At 37.0% G+C, this 16,231-nt stretch overlaps 1 protein-coding gene across 4 annotated transcripts in view; it reads right to left on the reverse strand.

The window, feature by feature from the left end:
* Gabra2 (gamma-aminobutyric acid type A receptor subunit alpha2) overlaps positions 1-16,231 on the reverse strand; it is a 138,175-nt gene that overhangs the window by 29,762 nt on the left and 92,182 nt on the right. For all 4 annotated transcript variants that reach the window (XM_028862333.2, XM_028862400.2, XM_028862260.2 and 1 more), the window contains exon 8: positions 15,428-15,580. In XM_028862333.2, coding sequence (XP_028718166.1) covers positions 15,428-15,580 — 153 coding nt within the window. The remainder of the gene's footprint in view (positions 1-15,427; positions 15,581-16,231) is intronic.

Raw genomic sequence — 16,231 nt, forward strand, 5'->3', positions numbered from 1 at the left:
TATAACTTCAAAGTGTAAGTGCTGAAAATGAAAGCAACACTTCAAAACATAAGTCAAATTAAAGCCAAAGGAGAAATCAGGATGATAGTAACATATGGGAAGCTGAAGCAGGAGAAGGTATCCTTCATGACTTACCTGCTCTTCAGAACAACTCCTGAATCAACAGAACAAGCAAAACAACCGACAGAAAAAAACTTCAATACCTGCAGTCTTCCTTATGCACCCTATAACATTATAAATAGCTCATAGAGGATTTCCAAGGCAAAATATTGGGTGAATGTTTTTAGAATGTGGTTAAGACAATTGTCAAATTATGTTCAGAATATACTGACTTTCTAGGGACTATAATGATGTAGTTTACATGCTTAGAGATGGCCTAACTGCATTATTTTTGCTTTAAGATGCAAACTATAAGATTTGGGCAGGAGAGGGGTTCTGCAGGCAAGGGACGTGGAGATCATGATGGGAGGACGCTCAGAGATGACCAGCCACACTTGTGGAAGCCCATGAACTGTGGACTGGTGGCTGTGGAGCCCCCATTGGACTGGATAAGGAGGACCTCTGGATATGGAAGACGTTTTTTTTTTTTTTTTTTTTTTAGCTCAAACTGTTTGAGGGGCACCCAGGCAGGGGGATCCTGGTGCATGGCCAGGCTTCTGGGAATGCAGTGCCTGTGGTGTGACACCTTGCACAGTCTTCGTGTAGTGGGGAGGGGCTTGAACCTGCCTAGACTCAGTGTGCTGGGCTCTGCTGACTTCTCATGGGAGACCTTGATTTGGGGGATGTGGGGATGAGAGGTGGCTTGGGAAAGAGGGCTGGGGGGGGGTAGGAGGATGGAGGAGGGGTTCTGTGGGTGGTATGTGAAGTGAGTAGAAAATTTCTTAATGAAAAAAAAAGATTTGGACAGGAGAGACAAGAATGTTAAGAACTTATTTTATTGTATCAGTCTTAGTCTAGTAATAGATAGTAAAACTTCACCTATAGTGTAAGGCACAGAAGACTCCTCACAATTCATCCGCTGAATGCAAACAGTGATAATGAGAATTTAGATCTTAGTGTTGGCCTCATGTTCTGACATGATTTTAGTAAACACGATTCTCAAAAAAAAAAAAAAAAAAAAAAAAAGAATATATAAATTGCTGCTTTGGTGCTGACCTGATGTTTGATAATGGAAAAGGGGTTATAGAGAGATTACAGAGATTACACCAGTTATGGACCCTCTGAATAGCTTGCTTGGTGGATCAGTTTTCTTGTCTGAAAATAGGAAGGCAATGTTGCTGCCCTCACTAGGAAACTGTTTTCAGGATTAAACAACAAATAAATTTGACATACCTAGCTCAGCATATGGTATCAACAAGGTGTCCATACATTGCTGTTTTTAATATTGTTTTTGAGCTACAAATGAGAGCGGCTTAACTGTCTTAAATGATTATGACTATATTGAGTTAATATTTACAAGCCCTTTTCAAGACCTCAAAATTAGCACAAAGTTGACCAACTAAACAATAGCATATAATTTAACCACCTTCTTATGCCCTTACTGAAAAATGATAATATTTCATTTGTATTAATAAAGCTTAGGTGGGCTTCCTATTATTACTGACAAATCATCTCAGCCTGAACTAGAACTCAAAAGGCTCTCTAATTTTCCTTGCCATAGCTTATTACTGTATTTTGCTTCAGTCGCTTTCCTAATTGGCAGTGGGATGGCTGGGATGAGACTGTGACAGCAGCAGGGAGGAAGGCGGCTGGTGGGCTGGCAGCTTGCATCTGATTAGCATGTGCGCCTTGTGCCAAAGTCAATTCTGAGATGCCAGGTATGCCTCCTGTTACCACTGTGCAGCCGGTGGCTCTTGGAAAACGGAGATTGGGAATAAACTCTGCCATGTAGCGTCTTCTTGCTCATTATTTTCATACCCTGCCACCATCCACACATTATACTCCCACTAACACCTACCTTCTTGTGGATTGCAGTGAAAATAATCATTTTTCCCCATCTCTTTAGCTGCATAGACCGAAGTTGTTACTCATCTAACATTTGCATACCAGCTACCCTTTTTTGGCTTTGTTTGTTTTGCCTTAGGCTTCCACAGTGATCCTTCCTGTCTTTGCCTGCCCTCATCTACAGTCTTCAAATTAATATGTCCATGGGTCCTAGCCAGGAAAATAAGCTGGGTAAGGTGAGCAACACAGTGTTAAGACTGTGGTAAATAAACTGGAAGTCTTCAGGGGACTCTTCAACTAGATTTCAGTCAAGGGTTGCTCATGCATGGATATGAGTCCCTCTACATTTTAACAAATCTTATTTTCCCTATAGTAAAAATGTTATCATCCAAACTCATATATATGAACATATATGTAATTTGTTAGCTATTGCCAATCAGCGCTCTTAATGACCTATATTCCTTTACAGAATTTGTATGTATTCAGATACAAAAAATATAAGTAGGTCTTGCATTCATTATTTCATGTTTCCTCTTAGTGTTCTGCTAATGGATTTAGCATGTGTTTGTATCCACTTACAGTGCAACAAACCTAGAGTATATAGAAATTAAATGGACTTTTCTAGCTAGCAATAGAGCCAAACTGATACAGGCCCTCTTCATTACTGGTGTATACCCACCACTTAACTATGTACAGTCATTTACCACTTGCTTATCTATTATCGTATTGGAGTTAGTTACTTTATACTATAAAATTGGTAACATAAAATTCCCTTTCATTTAGTTTCTGTTCAAGTCATTTGTTTGAACAGTTATTTGTTCTTCTGTAAAAGTCATATTGAATAGAATTATCTTCATATGTTAGAAAAATATCACCTAAGATGCCTCTTTATATGTTATATGTGTATTCAAGTCTTCATACATTTAAACATGTGCTGCACAGTAGCATTTGTTTGTTTGTTTGTTTTTTAATACAGGGTTTCTCTGTGTAGTTTTGGTGCCTGTCCTGGATCTTGCTTTGTAGACCAGGCTGGCCTCAAACTCACAGATATCCACCTGGCTCTGCCTCCTGAGTGCTGGGATTTAAGGCATGAACCACCACAGCACCACTGCATGGCCACAGTAGAATTTAAACATTCATCTTTTCAACTATTCTCTGGTAATTTATGTTCTCTAGTGTTTTGAAATATGGAATATTCTTCCCTGCCCTTTAAATTATCCAGCTCATTGTTGTTAGTACTCAGAAAACCAATAGATCAGGTGTACTAAATGATTCTAGACATTACAATTAAACCACTTACCAATTTTAAGAATTTATAGTTACATTATTCTACTTCATATTATATTGTCTTCTATCAATTATCATTTTCTTATACTTATGTGATGGCCATCTTTTTTCTCTGACTGAGCATAAATGAATTAATTGTATTAATAAATATTTGTGGAAAATTATTATGGGCCAGGCATTCTTAGGATTACAAAAAAGGAAGAAAATTAACATAGTTTGAAAGACATAAATTAAAGAAAGCATTTCTCTTCAGATATCAAAGATGATATATGTAATAGAGAAAAGAAATGGAGCAAGACTGATGATGCAATGGTCAGGATAGAGAGAACATTTTTAAGTTCAACCAGCCCATTAGGTTCACCTTTTTGAGGATACATTCACTGAGAAACATTCCAAAGATGAAAAGGTATAAGCTACACAGATATCATGGAAAAAAGGAGGTCCTCTTTTGGTTGCTTCAATGTTCTTATTCAAGCTGAAAATTAAGATATGGCCAAGCTCAGCATAAGAATGAGATGTAAGAATAGAACATGGGTGCATGATAGGTACTTCCTCTAAAGCAGGCCCCAACTTTTCTTTCCTCCTGGCGAATCCTCTTCTTCTACATTCAAGGTGATGGAAAATACACACTAACTCATTATTTGATTGTGACTCAACTTTTGCCTAGGAGAATTGTATCAGTTCAGAGCATGGGAGCTATATCTAACAAATAAGATTCAATGATAGCATTAGTAAATGGCTCGCATTTCTAAAATGGTGCTTCTTAAGGGTGTTAAACAGGCCCACACCTAGTAAGAATGAAGTAAACAGAGGCCAACAATAACTTGAGTTGAATTAAATCCCTCCCACCTTGAATTGAATTTCACTACTTGCATTGAATTTTGCTACTTGAATTGACTACTTAACTAAATACTACTAAACTAAAGCTGAATTAATGACTGCTATATTACACCTAAAAATTCAGACACTCTCTTCAAGACAAACAAACAAGCAAAGAAGACCAACCCCTGATGATCAGATGCCAAGAAGCTGAATTTCAGCCCCAATCTATTGCTGCCAGACCTTCAAATTTTATGACTCCTCTAAGATTATGTCTCATAGTGATTACTGTTACTCTGTCTAAATTGGGCAGACTGCCCTTTACATATGTCTTCATATGAAGAGGAAAGATAGGTCAGAAACCAGATAATAATCACTGAAGATACTTACACAGCATTTATCCTGTGCCATAATCATAATGACTGTTCCAAAAAGTCATGCATATGAGTGTGTGTATTACAACTCCCTTAAGCTCATCTATAAGGGTGAGGTTACTACTAGTCCAGTTTTACAGAGAAATTAAACTAAGGCACAGAGGAGATAAGAAGCCTGCTAGAAGATAATCTGCAGTAACTACAGGGCCAGGCCTGAGTAAGATACCCTGTATCTCAAGAGTAAGCATTCCTCATGACTTTACCACCTCCATAACCAAAACTGTGAGTCTTGACTTTGACAGAACCGACTGGGAAACAACATAATATGTAACAAAGCCAAATTAATATAATACATATTTACTCAGCAAGGCAATTTCTCAGACCCTCTAGTTGTAAATTCAGATTAGGTGGATAAATAAAAATTATTGGATAGGGCTTTGCAAGGAGCTCATTAATTGACCAAAAGTCTTGAATAACCTGTAGTTGAAATTCATGTACACAAAAAGGGCATCTCTGTCCACTCAAGGAACTGTATGTGGATTGTGTGCTATAAAAGTCATTTCAACCAACCGAATCCACAGGACTAAGAAGAAAGAAAAAACAATTTGAACATTTCCTTTGGAGTTTGGTGTCATATTTATTCAAAATACATATGACATCTTGAAAATTCTTTAAAGCTAGTGTTGTGGAAATGACCCAGTGACTAAAAGCAAAACCTGATTATCTGAAATTCGATCCCCCAAATATGTGCATGGGCCAGAGATAAAGGCACAGCATCCTTAATCCAGCATACCTTGGTGAAGAGGCAAAAAAATAAAAATAAAAATAAAAATAAAAATAAAAAAAAAAAACCTGTCTCAGTCAAGGTGGAGCAGAGAGGATGGACACATCAAGTTTTGCTGATCTTTTTACACACACATACAAATACATGCAAATAAGCATACATACAGATTCATATTTATCATACACACACACACACACACACACACACACACACACACACACACACTTTCTCCCCACATACATACACACATTACAACACTTTGAACATTTTAGGCAATTAAACATGTGAATTTCATCTTTTGCACTAAACACCCACACACTAATGGGTCTTTTCATTCCAGCTTAGTTTCTAAAGAAAAAGATCAATATTTAGACTTTCTATATACAATTAAAGAAAAAATACAAGGACAATTATTCTATAAATATATATATATCCCTAAAAAATCTAGCTTTGAGTGAAGGGCAGTGTCATGTTTCATAATTATTTCTTATTCATACAGGATTCTAAATAATGTAAACATCTGAAAGCCACAGCAAAATAGTTTCACACACACACACACACACACACACACACACACACACAATGCTGTATCACCAAAAAAGATTGTGTATTATGAATGCAAGATTCACTTTTGAGGGCATCTTGGAAGTGGTTAAAAGTTTTCTCAAGTGCTTCCTTACGTTGGCAAGAAAGAGCAAATGCCTCATCATGAAGGCAGCCTTATTTGTTTTTATCCAAGGCTCTGGAACAGTGCTGACAAATAGATGCTCAGTATGTATTTGTTGGTGTGAATGAATTGGGCATAAGCACTGAGAAAAATTCAATGATGTTATTATTATTATCATCAGAAGATGCAAAGACAGTCCCTTTGAATGTTGATCTATGCAAGACATCAGGCTGGCTCCACGTTACTCAGTATAAATGCAAAGTGAATAGACAAAGTACCAAAAAGGAAAATCTGTATTATCACAAATGTACATTCTAATTTTAATTTTCTGTCTACTTATTACTGGCTTTGCTTTATTATTTTATTCATGGATAGGATGATCTTAGAAGTTGGTATCTCTCTTCCAGGGCATAAGAACTTAACTTTTACAGTTTTTGTTTTGTTTCTTAAAGAAGGTCAATTATTCAAAGTTTGTACCAGAGGAGGGGGAGATGATTTAATGACCTATAAGAAGAAATTCTAACCAAAACACCAGCAAAACCACAATACTTTGGATCTACAATCTGTCCTACATACAAAATATGCTAGAGCAATGGTGGCACAAAACTTTTGGGAGTAACCAACCAATGTTTGATTTTACATAAGGCCCACTCCATGAGATGGAACCCATGCCCAACACTGCTTGAATAAGCAAGAACCAGAGACCAGATAACCTAGAGACCTAGGGTAACACTAAATACTACTGTTTTTTTTTTTTTTTTTTTTTTTTTTAAGTAACAATAAAAATGACTTTAAATGGTATTTTACTACACTCATGGTTCAGTGCCTTATTCAGCCATCACCAGAAAAGCTTCCTCCTGTAGCAGATGGGAACAAATATAGAGACTCACAGGCAGACATAACCCAACAGAAAATCCTTGGAACACACATCTCTAAATGGGGTGTCCCCACCAAATCCCTCCCTCAGAGCTACGAGAACAACTTGAAAGAGTAGGCAGAATGAGTGTAAGCACTGGAACAGTGCAGGACATCAAGAGAACAAGGCCCTCCAAATCAACTGAGCAAATTTCATATAAATTCAAATAGACGGGAGTAGAAAGCACAGGACCTGCATAGCTCTGCACCAGCTCCTTTGCATATATATTATAGCTTTCACTTTAGTAATTTTACAGTAGTGTGTGATCAAGTGGGTCTCTGATTGTAGAGTCTTTTCTTAGGGATCTTTTCCTTCTGTTCGTTTGCCTTGTCCAACTTCAATGTGACGGTTTTTGTTTTATTGTTTCATATTTTATTTTGTTAAAAAAAAAAGAAGAAAAAGAAATTCTATAAGCCTGTCTGAATTTAAGTGAAATGTTTAGAGAGTGTAGAACTCTAGAAATTTGGCTTATGTTAACTACTGTGTATCACTTAGGTGAGCCACACCCATACAAGCCCGCAGCAGTGAAAGAAGGATGGAGTATGGAACAAGGGATTCTATGAACAAGGGGCATCAAGGTCATGACAAAGAAACCTACAGACACAAACAAAGCAAGCTAGTGGGAACTCATGAAATTTAGATCAACAGCTATGGAGCATCTATGGGACTAGACTAGGCCCTCTGTCTTAAGCAAGACAGTTGTACAGCTTGATCGACTTAAGAGTCCCCCTAGCAGAAGGATCAGGATCCATCCATCAAAAAGCATGAACTGGCTTTTTGGAGCCCACTATCTATGGTGGTACACCTTGCACAGCCTTGATACAAGGGGAGGGGCTTGGACCTGCCTCAGCTAAATGTACCAGGATCTGCTGACTTCCTATGGGAGGCCTTACCTTTTCAGAGGAGAGAATGGGAGTGTCAGGGGGAAGGCAGGCGGTGAGGGTGGGAGGAAAGAAGAGTGGGGGATTTGTGGTTGGTATGTAAAAATGAATAAAAATTTCATGATTAAAAAAAGTGTTAAAATTCAGTGCATTTCCTGCCCTTCACATACTCCTGTATACATACATCATGTGCAGTTATATTAATTGCAAAGAATAACTTTTAGAATTTTTGCCAAGAATGCTTTTACCATTTAACAGCAACCATTTGAAAAGAAACTGCTTTTAGTCCTCACATCTCTATTGCAAATCATGTATTATTTGAACTCTCTTTCTCTCATCTCCCCCTCGCCTCTCTCGTGTGTGTGTTTGTGTATGTGTATGCTGGTACTTATGTTTATGCAGGTGTGCATGGATAGGTGTGCATGTGTGTGGAGGCCAGAGCACAATATTAGGTAACATTCCAAAATAATTTTCTTCTTTTTATTTAAGTGTTCAAACATTTATTTAGTGTGTGTGTGCGTGTGTGTGTGTGTGTGTGTGTGTGTGTGTGTGTGTGTGTGTACACAGCATGGTGGGCATGTGGAAATCAGAGAACAACTTGCAGGAGCTGGTTCTATTCTCCTACCATGAGTCTAGGGAAAATTAGGTTGTAGGCTGGAAACAGATGCTCTTACACTCTGAATTGTCTCCCTGACCTTCTTGTTTTTTGAGACGGGGTCTCTCATTGGCCTAGTGCTGGGTAATTGAGGTATTCTGTCTTTGAATAATCCCCAAGGACTCCTGTTGCTTCCACTACTTCAGAGCTGGCATTCGCAAGCATGCTACTGTCCTATTTTTTTTCTGTTTATTTTGCTTTTCTTTCATACGTGAGTTCTGGGATCTGAACTCAGGTCCTCATGTTTATGTGGCAACCATTTTGTTGACTTTTAACTCTCCCCAGCTTCTAAGTTTTACTTTTCAATTTTATATTTCACATTTGTCACAAATCATTTAAAACATTTGTATATTTTTTAGAGTCAAATTTGGCAGCCTTAACACTGACACCATTTGCTGATTTGGGGTTAAATATAAATTGATGTTTTCATCACACCTCTATATAAATGGGTATTTTGTACAGGTTTCTTTTTAAATCTTCATGTCTATGTTTTAGGCCATGAAAACCTTGTAGAGACCTTAGTAAAATGTCATTTTCCTTATATTCTCTACTGAACAAATAAACCATTAATTATTTCATATAACTTATATATTTACATAAATCCCTCTGGTATATCTATACTATCCTCCAAGTTCTCTTTTTCATTACTATATACTTATTGTCCATAAAATCTCTATTTTCTGTTCTTTGGAAGCTATGAAGCCTTAGTTTAGAAGTCATTAACATAAATACTTCTGTTATTTCTGGCAGCATCATGTTTTTACTTTTAATCAGTAATTTTCAAAGCTGGAAATAGGTACCTGAGAAAATATCTCTGCATCTCAATTCTGAGAAATAACTGGTATTCAAATTCAGTGTTGCTTTGCTCAGTCATGAAGATGGTGCTAAATCTATGAAAGTTTGGTCAAATTCACCATGGGATCCATTTGGGACTAGATATTTTTCTGTTCTAGTTACTCACAGAACTTTTTACTCTAAATCTGCTGAGATTTTAAGTAAATTTGTATTTTTCTAGAAATCTATTCCGTCAACATTACTTAATTTATTGTTGTAGAATTGTCATTTAATTTTCTTCTAGTCTGCTTACATTATATAAACTTGATAGGAAAGTCTACACCAATTTTAGGTTTCTGGTCTTTGTTTCTTGTGTCTAGTGGTTTGCCAATTGTGTTGATATTTAAAAGGAACAAGCTTTTGGTTGTGTTGACTTAAGCTTTTGCTTTCATATTTATCTGTTTTTATTTCTCCTCTACTCTTACTTCTTTGACTCCATAGCCATTTTGTTCATTTTTTAAATTTTATGATCTAATATGGTAATTCAGATTATTTGAGTTTTTTTCTGTTAACATAGATATTAATAACTATAATTATTATTAATTACTTATTAAATACTATTAACTATTATTTCCTCTAATCATTGCTTTTAATGAATTTTATAATTATGATTAAGCCTAGCTCCACTATATTTGCATATTCTTTTTATTTATTTATTATTTTTTAAAATTTTATAATTTAATTTAATCCCACATATCAGCCACGGATTCCCTTGTTCTTCCCCATCCAGTCCCACTCCTGCCTTCCCCCCAGCCCACCCAGCCCACCCCACATTCTCAACTCCTTCATGTCAAAGACTCTCCTGGGATTGAGTTCAACCTGGTAGATTCAGTCTAGACACAGGCTGAGCCAAGTGTCCCTGTATAAGCCCCAGGTTCCAAACAGTCAGCTCATGCACTAAGGACAGGTCCCGGTCCCATTGCCTAGATGCCTCCCAAACAGATCAAGCTAATCAACTGTCTCACTTATCCAGAGGACCTGATCCAGTTGGGAGCTCCTCAGCTATTGGTTCATAGTTCATGTGTTTCCATTCATTTGGCTCTTTGTCCCTGTGCTTTTTCCAATCTTGGTCTCAACAATTCTTGTTCATACAAACCCTCCTCTTTCTCACCAACTGGACTCCTGGAGCTCCACCTGGGACCTGGCCATGGATCTCAGCATCCGGTTCCCTCAGTCATTGGATGAGGTTTCTAGCATAACAATTATGGTGTTTGGCCATCCTATCACCAGAACAGGTCAGTTCGGTCTTTCTCTCGACCATTGCCAGTAGTCTGTTATGGAGGTATCTTTGTGGATTTCTGTGGACCTCTCTAGCACTTTGCTTCTTCCTATTCTCATGTGGTCTTCATTTATCATGGTCTTTTATTCCTTGTTCTCCCTCTCTGTTCTTGATCCAGCTGGGATCTCCCACTACCCTAAGCTCTCTTTCTCTCTACACTTGCCCTTCATTACCCCCACTCACGTCCAGGTTGTTCATGTAGATCTCATCCATTTCTCTGTCATTGGGTGATCCCTGTGTCTTTCTTGGGGTCCTGTTTTCTAGGTAGCCTCCCTGGAGTTGTGACTAGCAGTCTAGTGATCTGTTTTACATCTAGTATCCTCCTATGAGTAAGTACATACCATGTTTGTCTTTCTGAGTCTGGGTTACTCAGGATGATTAAGCCTTGCTCCACTGTATTTGCATATTCTTGCTCTGTGCATAATCTGATTTCCTAAGTGGCTTACTATTTGGATAGCTGGTTCTTTATATGTTTATTTCATTCCCATGTGCTGGGGATGTCTTTCTGCATGCTGTCAATGTGTTGCTCTGATTGATTGATAAATAAAATGCTGATTGGCCAGTAGCCAGGCAGGAAGTATAGTATAGGTGGGATAAGCAGAGAAGAGAATGCTGGGAAGTGGAAGGCTGAGTCAGAAGATGCTGCCAGCCACTGCCATCATGAGAAGCAAGATGTAAGGATACCAGTAAGCTACAAGCCACATGGCAATGTATAGAAATGGGTTAATTTAAGACATAAGAACTAGATAGCAAGAAGCTTGCCACAGCCATACAGTTTATAAGTAATATAAGTCTCTGTGTGTTGACTTGGGTCTGAGCAGCTGCAGGAGCCAGGATGTTATACTTTGAAGAAGGAACTTGTAATGATTATAATCACTTTATTCATGTTGAGAAGTGATTTGTAACCCCAAACATCATCTACCTTGGGTAAAATTCCATGTACACTGGACAAAAGTTCCTAACTGTTTCTGTAGATCAGTAATTTCTTCTGAGTTTTCTCTCTCTTTCCAGTGTGCATTTTACTATTCTGCATGTTTCAATATTTCACATCATTTTCTGGATCTTTGCCCATTTCTTTACTCATGTTGTTTCCATTTCTGAAATGTTCTCTTAACTATTTTAACATACCTCCACTTTTAAAGTACCCTATTTAAACTTTTATACATGAATATTTTGTGTGGCTTTGCTTCACTCTTTTGTAGTCAAAATAGGTATTGATGCTTAGAATAGAATATATCCTTACTCTAATTATGAATAAATATGCAGTGAGCTTAACACTGAGAAATTATCCATTATCGTGGTTCATGTGAATACCTCCAGTTTGGTACACATTTATTGTTATCATTTGGAACATAAGTTCTGAACTGTATGGCAGTAAGAATATGCACCTATATTCCAGATTATGAGTGAGACATGCTCAAGACCAAATATGAGTTAAGCATAATGAAATCTGATTGGTGCCATTATATGTACGCATTTACAAAGCACCTAAAGAGAAAGGTAGAAATCTGCTCCCTTTTTAACTCTTTAGTGCACTATTGAGTGAGTAACACATCAAATCATTTACTAGAGTATATGTAATTTACTTTGTTACACACTATGCACAAAAATACTGAAAAAAGTATGTGTTTGGAAAATATCCAATATATAAACCACTTCATGTAAACCACTTTAATGGTTTGCAATTAAATAGAATTCATAATATCATGTACTATTACTGCAAAGAAAACATTGACATTAAATAAACACATGCTAAAAATTTTAAGCCACAGTTTATTTTGTAGATAAATCTTGATTTAAATTTCATCCTCAAAGATTTTTATACAGACATGTATACATTTTAAAACAAAAATTACTCAGTTTACTTTCTCCATTCTCTTTCCTTTACCCCTTTCTTTCTTTAAAATTTTATTCGATAGTTTCATATATCTTGATTTTACTATTTCTACTCTCCCAATCCTTCCCCACCTCAGTACTCACTCAACTTCATGCTCCTTCCCATCCTTTCTCCCAACTCCATCTCTCTATCAAAAAAAGGAAAACAACAAGCAGAAATTAAAATTGATCAAAAAAACCCTAAAAAACAAGAAATGGAAGGAAGGAAGGGAGGAAGGAAGAAGGGAGGAAGAAAGAACGAAAGAAAGAGAGGGAGGGAAGGAGAGACAGAGAGAGAAAGAAAGAAAGAGAGAGAGAGAGAGAGAGAGAGAGAGAGAGGGAGGGAGGAGGGAGGGAGGGAGGGAGGGAGGGAGGGAGGGAGGGAGGGAGGAAGGAAGAAAGAAAACTAAAAAGACAAAAGGCACCAAAACAACCAATCACATTCCAGGGAATGGTGTATGCTTAGTAATAGTTGGCCAGCATAAAATGGTCTTCCATCCTTTTCTATTGCATATTGCATCTGTTGAGCTCTTTCTAAAACAGTCCCATAAAATAGAAAAAAAGATTTACTATGACGCTGAGACTGGACTTCAGTGGAAGATTATATGTTTAGCTTTCTATGTACCTGTTTATGTGATGCTGAAATTCTATTTTCTTCCTAATTTTCTAATCATTCTATTCAGATTTTAATTCTCTAAATCTCACCACTTAAAATTCATAAGGATTCTCTCCTCTGACCCCCACATTCACCCAACTAATTTATCTGCTCTGTAAATTCTAGATCCATATATTCCATTACTTTGTATCCAATGATTCCCATGTTTATTAACAGGCCCTGTTATTTGTTTATATTCTACACACTACTCCCATTCATCTACTGGACGGAAACCTGATATTACAAGTAACTTCAAAATCTAAATCTACATAACCTAAACTACACTAATTTTCTTAACTTTTCTACTGTTCATTTTCCTTTTTTTGTTCAACATGACATTATTCACCTAAAGAAATAAAGAAAAGTCACCTTAAATATTATCTTAGGTTTTTATTTTTCTATAGTTTTGATGAATATCTACCCAAACTCCTGGATCTTTCCCCTACCTTTTATTTTTTTCCATTGCCTACATCTTCTTTATTAATAACATCATTTTATTCCATTGGACTACTTAAGTGTCTCTCTAACCTTGGCTCAATGCCTCTGGGTTTTTCCTATATTTCAGCTTCTACAAAGTTGCCAGATTTTTCTAAAATATAAATAGGATCATATTAATCATAAAAAGAATAAATTTAAAAAGTAAACGTTTTAGTAAATCTATCACACAGCATAATGTCTATAACTAACAATGCTGTGTGATACAAATAAATTATATCAAAAAAAATGGAATTTATGATAAGTGTCCCCAATGCACATAATAATGGAAAGGAACAAGAGAAAACTGGAAAGTAATGACCATGACATTTTCATTTATATACTCTCTGGATTATATAGATTAAATATGTATAGATTTATATGTGTCAATAATACTGAGCAAAGAAGTTAGCAAAATAAAATATATAGGATATATTAAATAGCAAGCCTTTTGCTTAGGGATTTACCAGTGTCATGACATCAGAACACTGAACAGGATTGCCTACTCTGTAGCTGAAGTTTCATTCTATTAAGATGAACTTCAATCCCCTTCTCATTAAGGCCTTGAACCCTATCTCTATCTGTAAATCTCATGCCCACCACTAAAACAGTTATCACCAGACATGCCATTCTCCTTGGCTATGATTTTGCCCATTCTTTTTGCTTACAACATCCCTACTCATTTTTTAAGACATATCTAAAATATCAAATCACTATCTTATTCATTGGCTTTGACTAAGAGAAGAACCTTTTGGTTTCTGTATCATAATGGATGTGTCTCTGCAATAAAGTCTTCCTCCCATATTGCCATTATCCTTTAGTTAGTCTGCTTCCATCCACTAACCAAACAACCTGGATGCAGGAGTTCTATTCTGTATGTTTTGCTTGTCCATTTTCTGGTGCAGTACTGAAAATAAGTTCTCAACAATACTCTGATAATTGAATGACAGTACCACCAACACAAAGACACAAAGATAATCTAGATTTGTGCAAGAAAACGTGTTGTCAAATTCTCCTGCATTGTTTTAAAAACTTGAATTTTGAGGGGACCTGGGGATGTGTGTCTTAAATCTCAGTCCTAAAGTAGCTGAAGGAAGTCTCAGTTACACAACAGAACAAGTTACAAAGGAGACGAGGTGGTGGTATCGAATACACTACTTAAATGGATAGCTTTCTCTGTCATCTAAAATGCACAGAATGAATACATTTCGTCATTTCAAAACAAAACCAAAGTAAATATAGACAGCCGAATATCATGATATTCTCTACATTAAATTGAAAATTTAAATTAAAAATTCCTTTCCTTGTTTTTAATTAAGAAAATCAAGTGTCCCTATGGAAGTAAAGAAAGTCTAGCTCAATATTATCCATGTGTGCTGGGTGGCTGTTTAAGCCATGACCTGAAGCACAGCCCCTAGTAAGGTAGCAGGTAGCTTTTACATCTGCCTATGACCTTGAGGTACCTGCCCATGGAGTTTGGCCACTGGGAGGCCCTTTAGATCTGGGATGCATGCATGCTCTCTCTCTTTGGTACCTCATGGTTTTGGATGCTGGTACGGACCAGGGCAAAGATCACCAGAGAACCATATTAGACCGTGCCTCACCCTTCCAGGATTCTGTGATCAATCCCTTTATTTTGTCTTGGAAAGCCTTTAGATATAATATTCTTCAACTCTGAATTAAAATCTCAAAAACATCTTCATCTGTTAGCAGAGAGATGAATGCTAAAAAGTAGTAGTGTGATTAAACAGAAAAATAAAAATAAAATAACAAAATGTGGTTCCAAGATATTTGGGCAATCTAAAATAGTGTGGTATTGATTATAGTTTACAGTTCAGAACCTCTGTTTTCTCTTTTATAAATTAGAACCAACATTCCCTGCACTACACATCACTAGGCCTGGATATGATGAGCATCAAGAGAAAGAAACTGTGGGAAGCACACTGCGAAACAAAACATGCTGTACTGGAGGCATTCACTCACCAAACACAGTTCTTGCGGGCACAGATTCTCTGTTAAGCCAGAACGACACTTGGGAGAGAATGACAGTCATGATGCAAGGCAGATAGGTCTGAATCACAAAATACCCAATTTTTCTTTTCAAGTGGAAATGAGCTGTCATTACAGTATATTCACCTGGAAGGAGAATTTAAGAAGCTTAAGGAACTGTAATTGTCAATAGTCAGAACAATTTGGAAATGGAAAGGATTAGAGGAAGAGTAGTTCCTGCTTAAAAAAAATAGAGGGAAAGAAACGATCACATATATTACATGAAAACTGGAAATGTCTCATTAAAACAAGAGTATTTTTAAAAGAACTACACAACATCAACAACCCCACACTGCTAATGCCTCCATGGCATGGTGTTCATTTTTCTCTTTAGCTCATACCCTCTCCCCAGCAGGATTCTAAAGACTGTGCTAGTGGATTATCTTCTTGCCTTGGGTCCCTCATGTCCACTGGTACAACCTCCATGCTGCTGCAGGAATTGATTTCATTTTAGCCTTCCTGGATCTTAAAAGCGCTGGTAGCTGGTCATATCCCTGACACTGCTCTTTTGGTCCAGATTTTTCACTTTAAACTCTGTCACCAATTCTGACTTTCTCTCTATATCTGCTGGCTGTAATTTGCTTCCGTAGGTTTTGTCTAATTCTCACACCTACCTTCTTTTTTTTCTCCCATGGTTTTGATTATTGCCAGATGTAAGATAATTAGTCTGCACAGCTGCCTTTTTCTTTACTGCGGATGGCCTAAGAGAGGAGATTTCCCTGCAGGCCAGTGGCAATT

Source organism: Peromyscus leucopus, chromosome 10 (assembly GCF_004664715.2).
Source record: "Peromyscus leucopus breed LL Stock chromosome 10, UCI_PerLeu_2.1, whole genome shotgun sequence".
NCBI lineage: Eukaryota > Metazoa > Chordata > Mammalia > Rodentia > Cricetidae > Peromyscus > Peromyscus leucopus.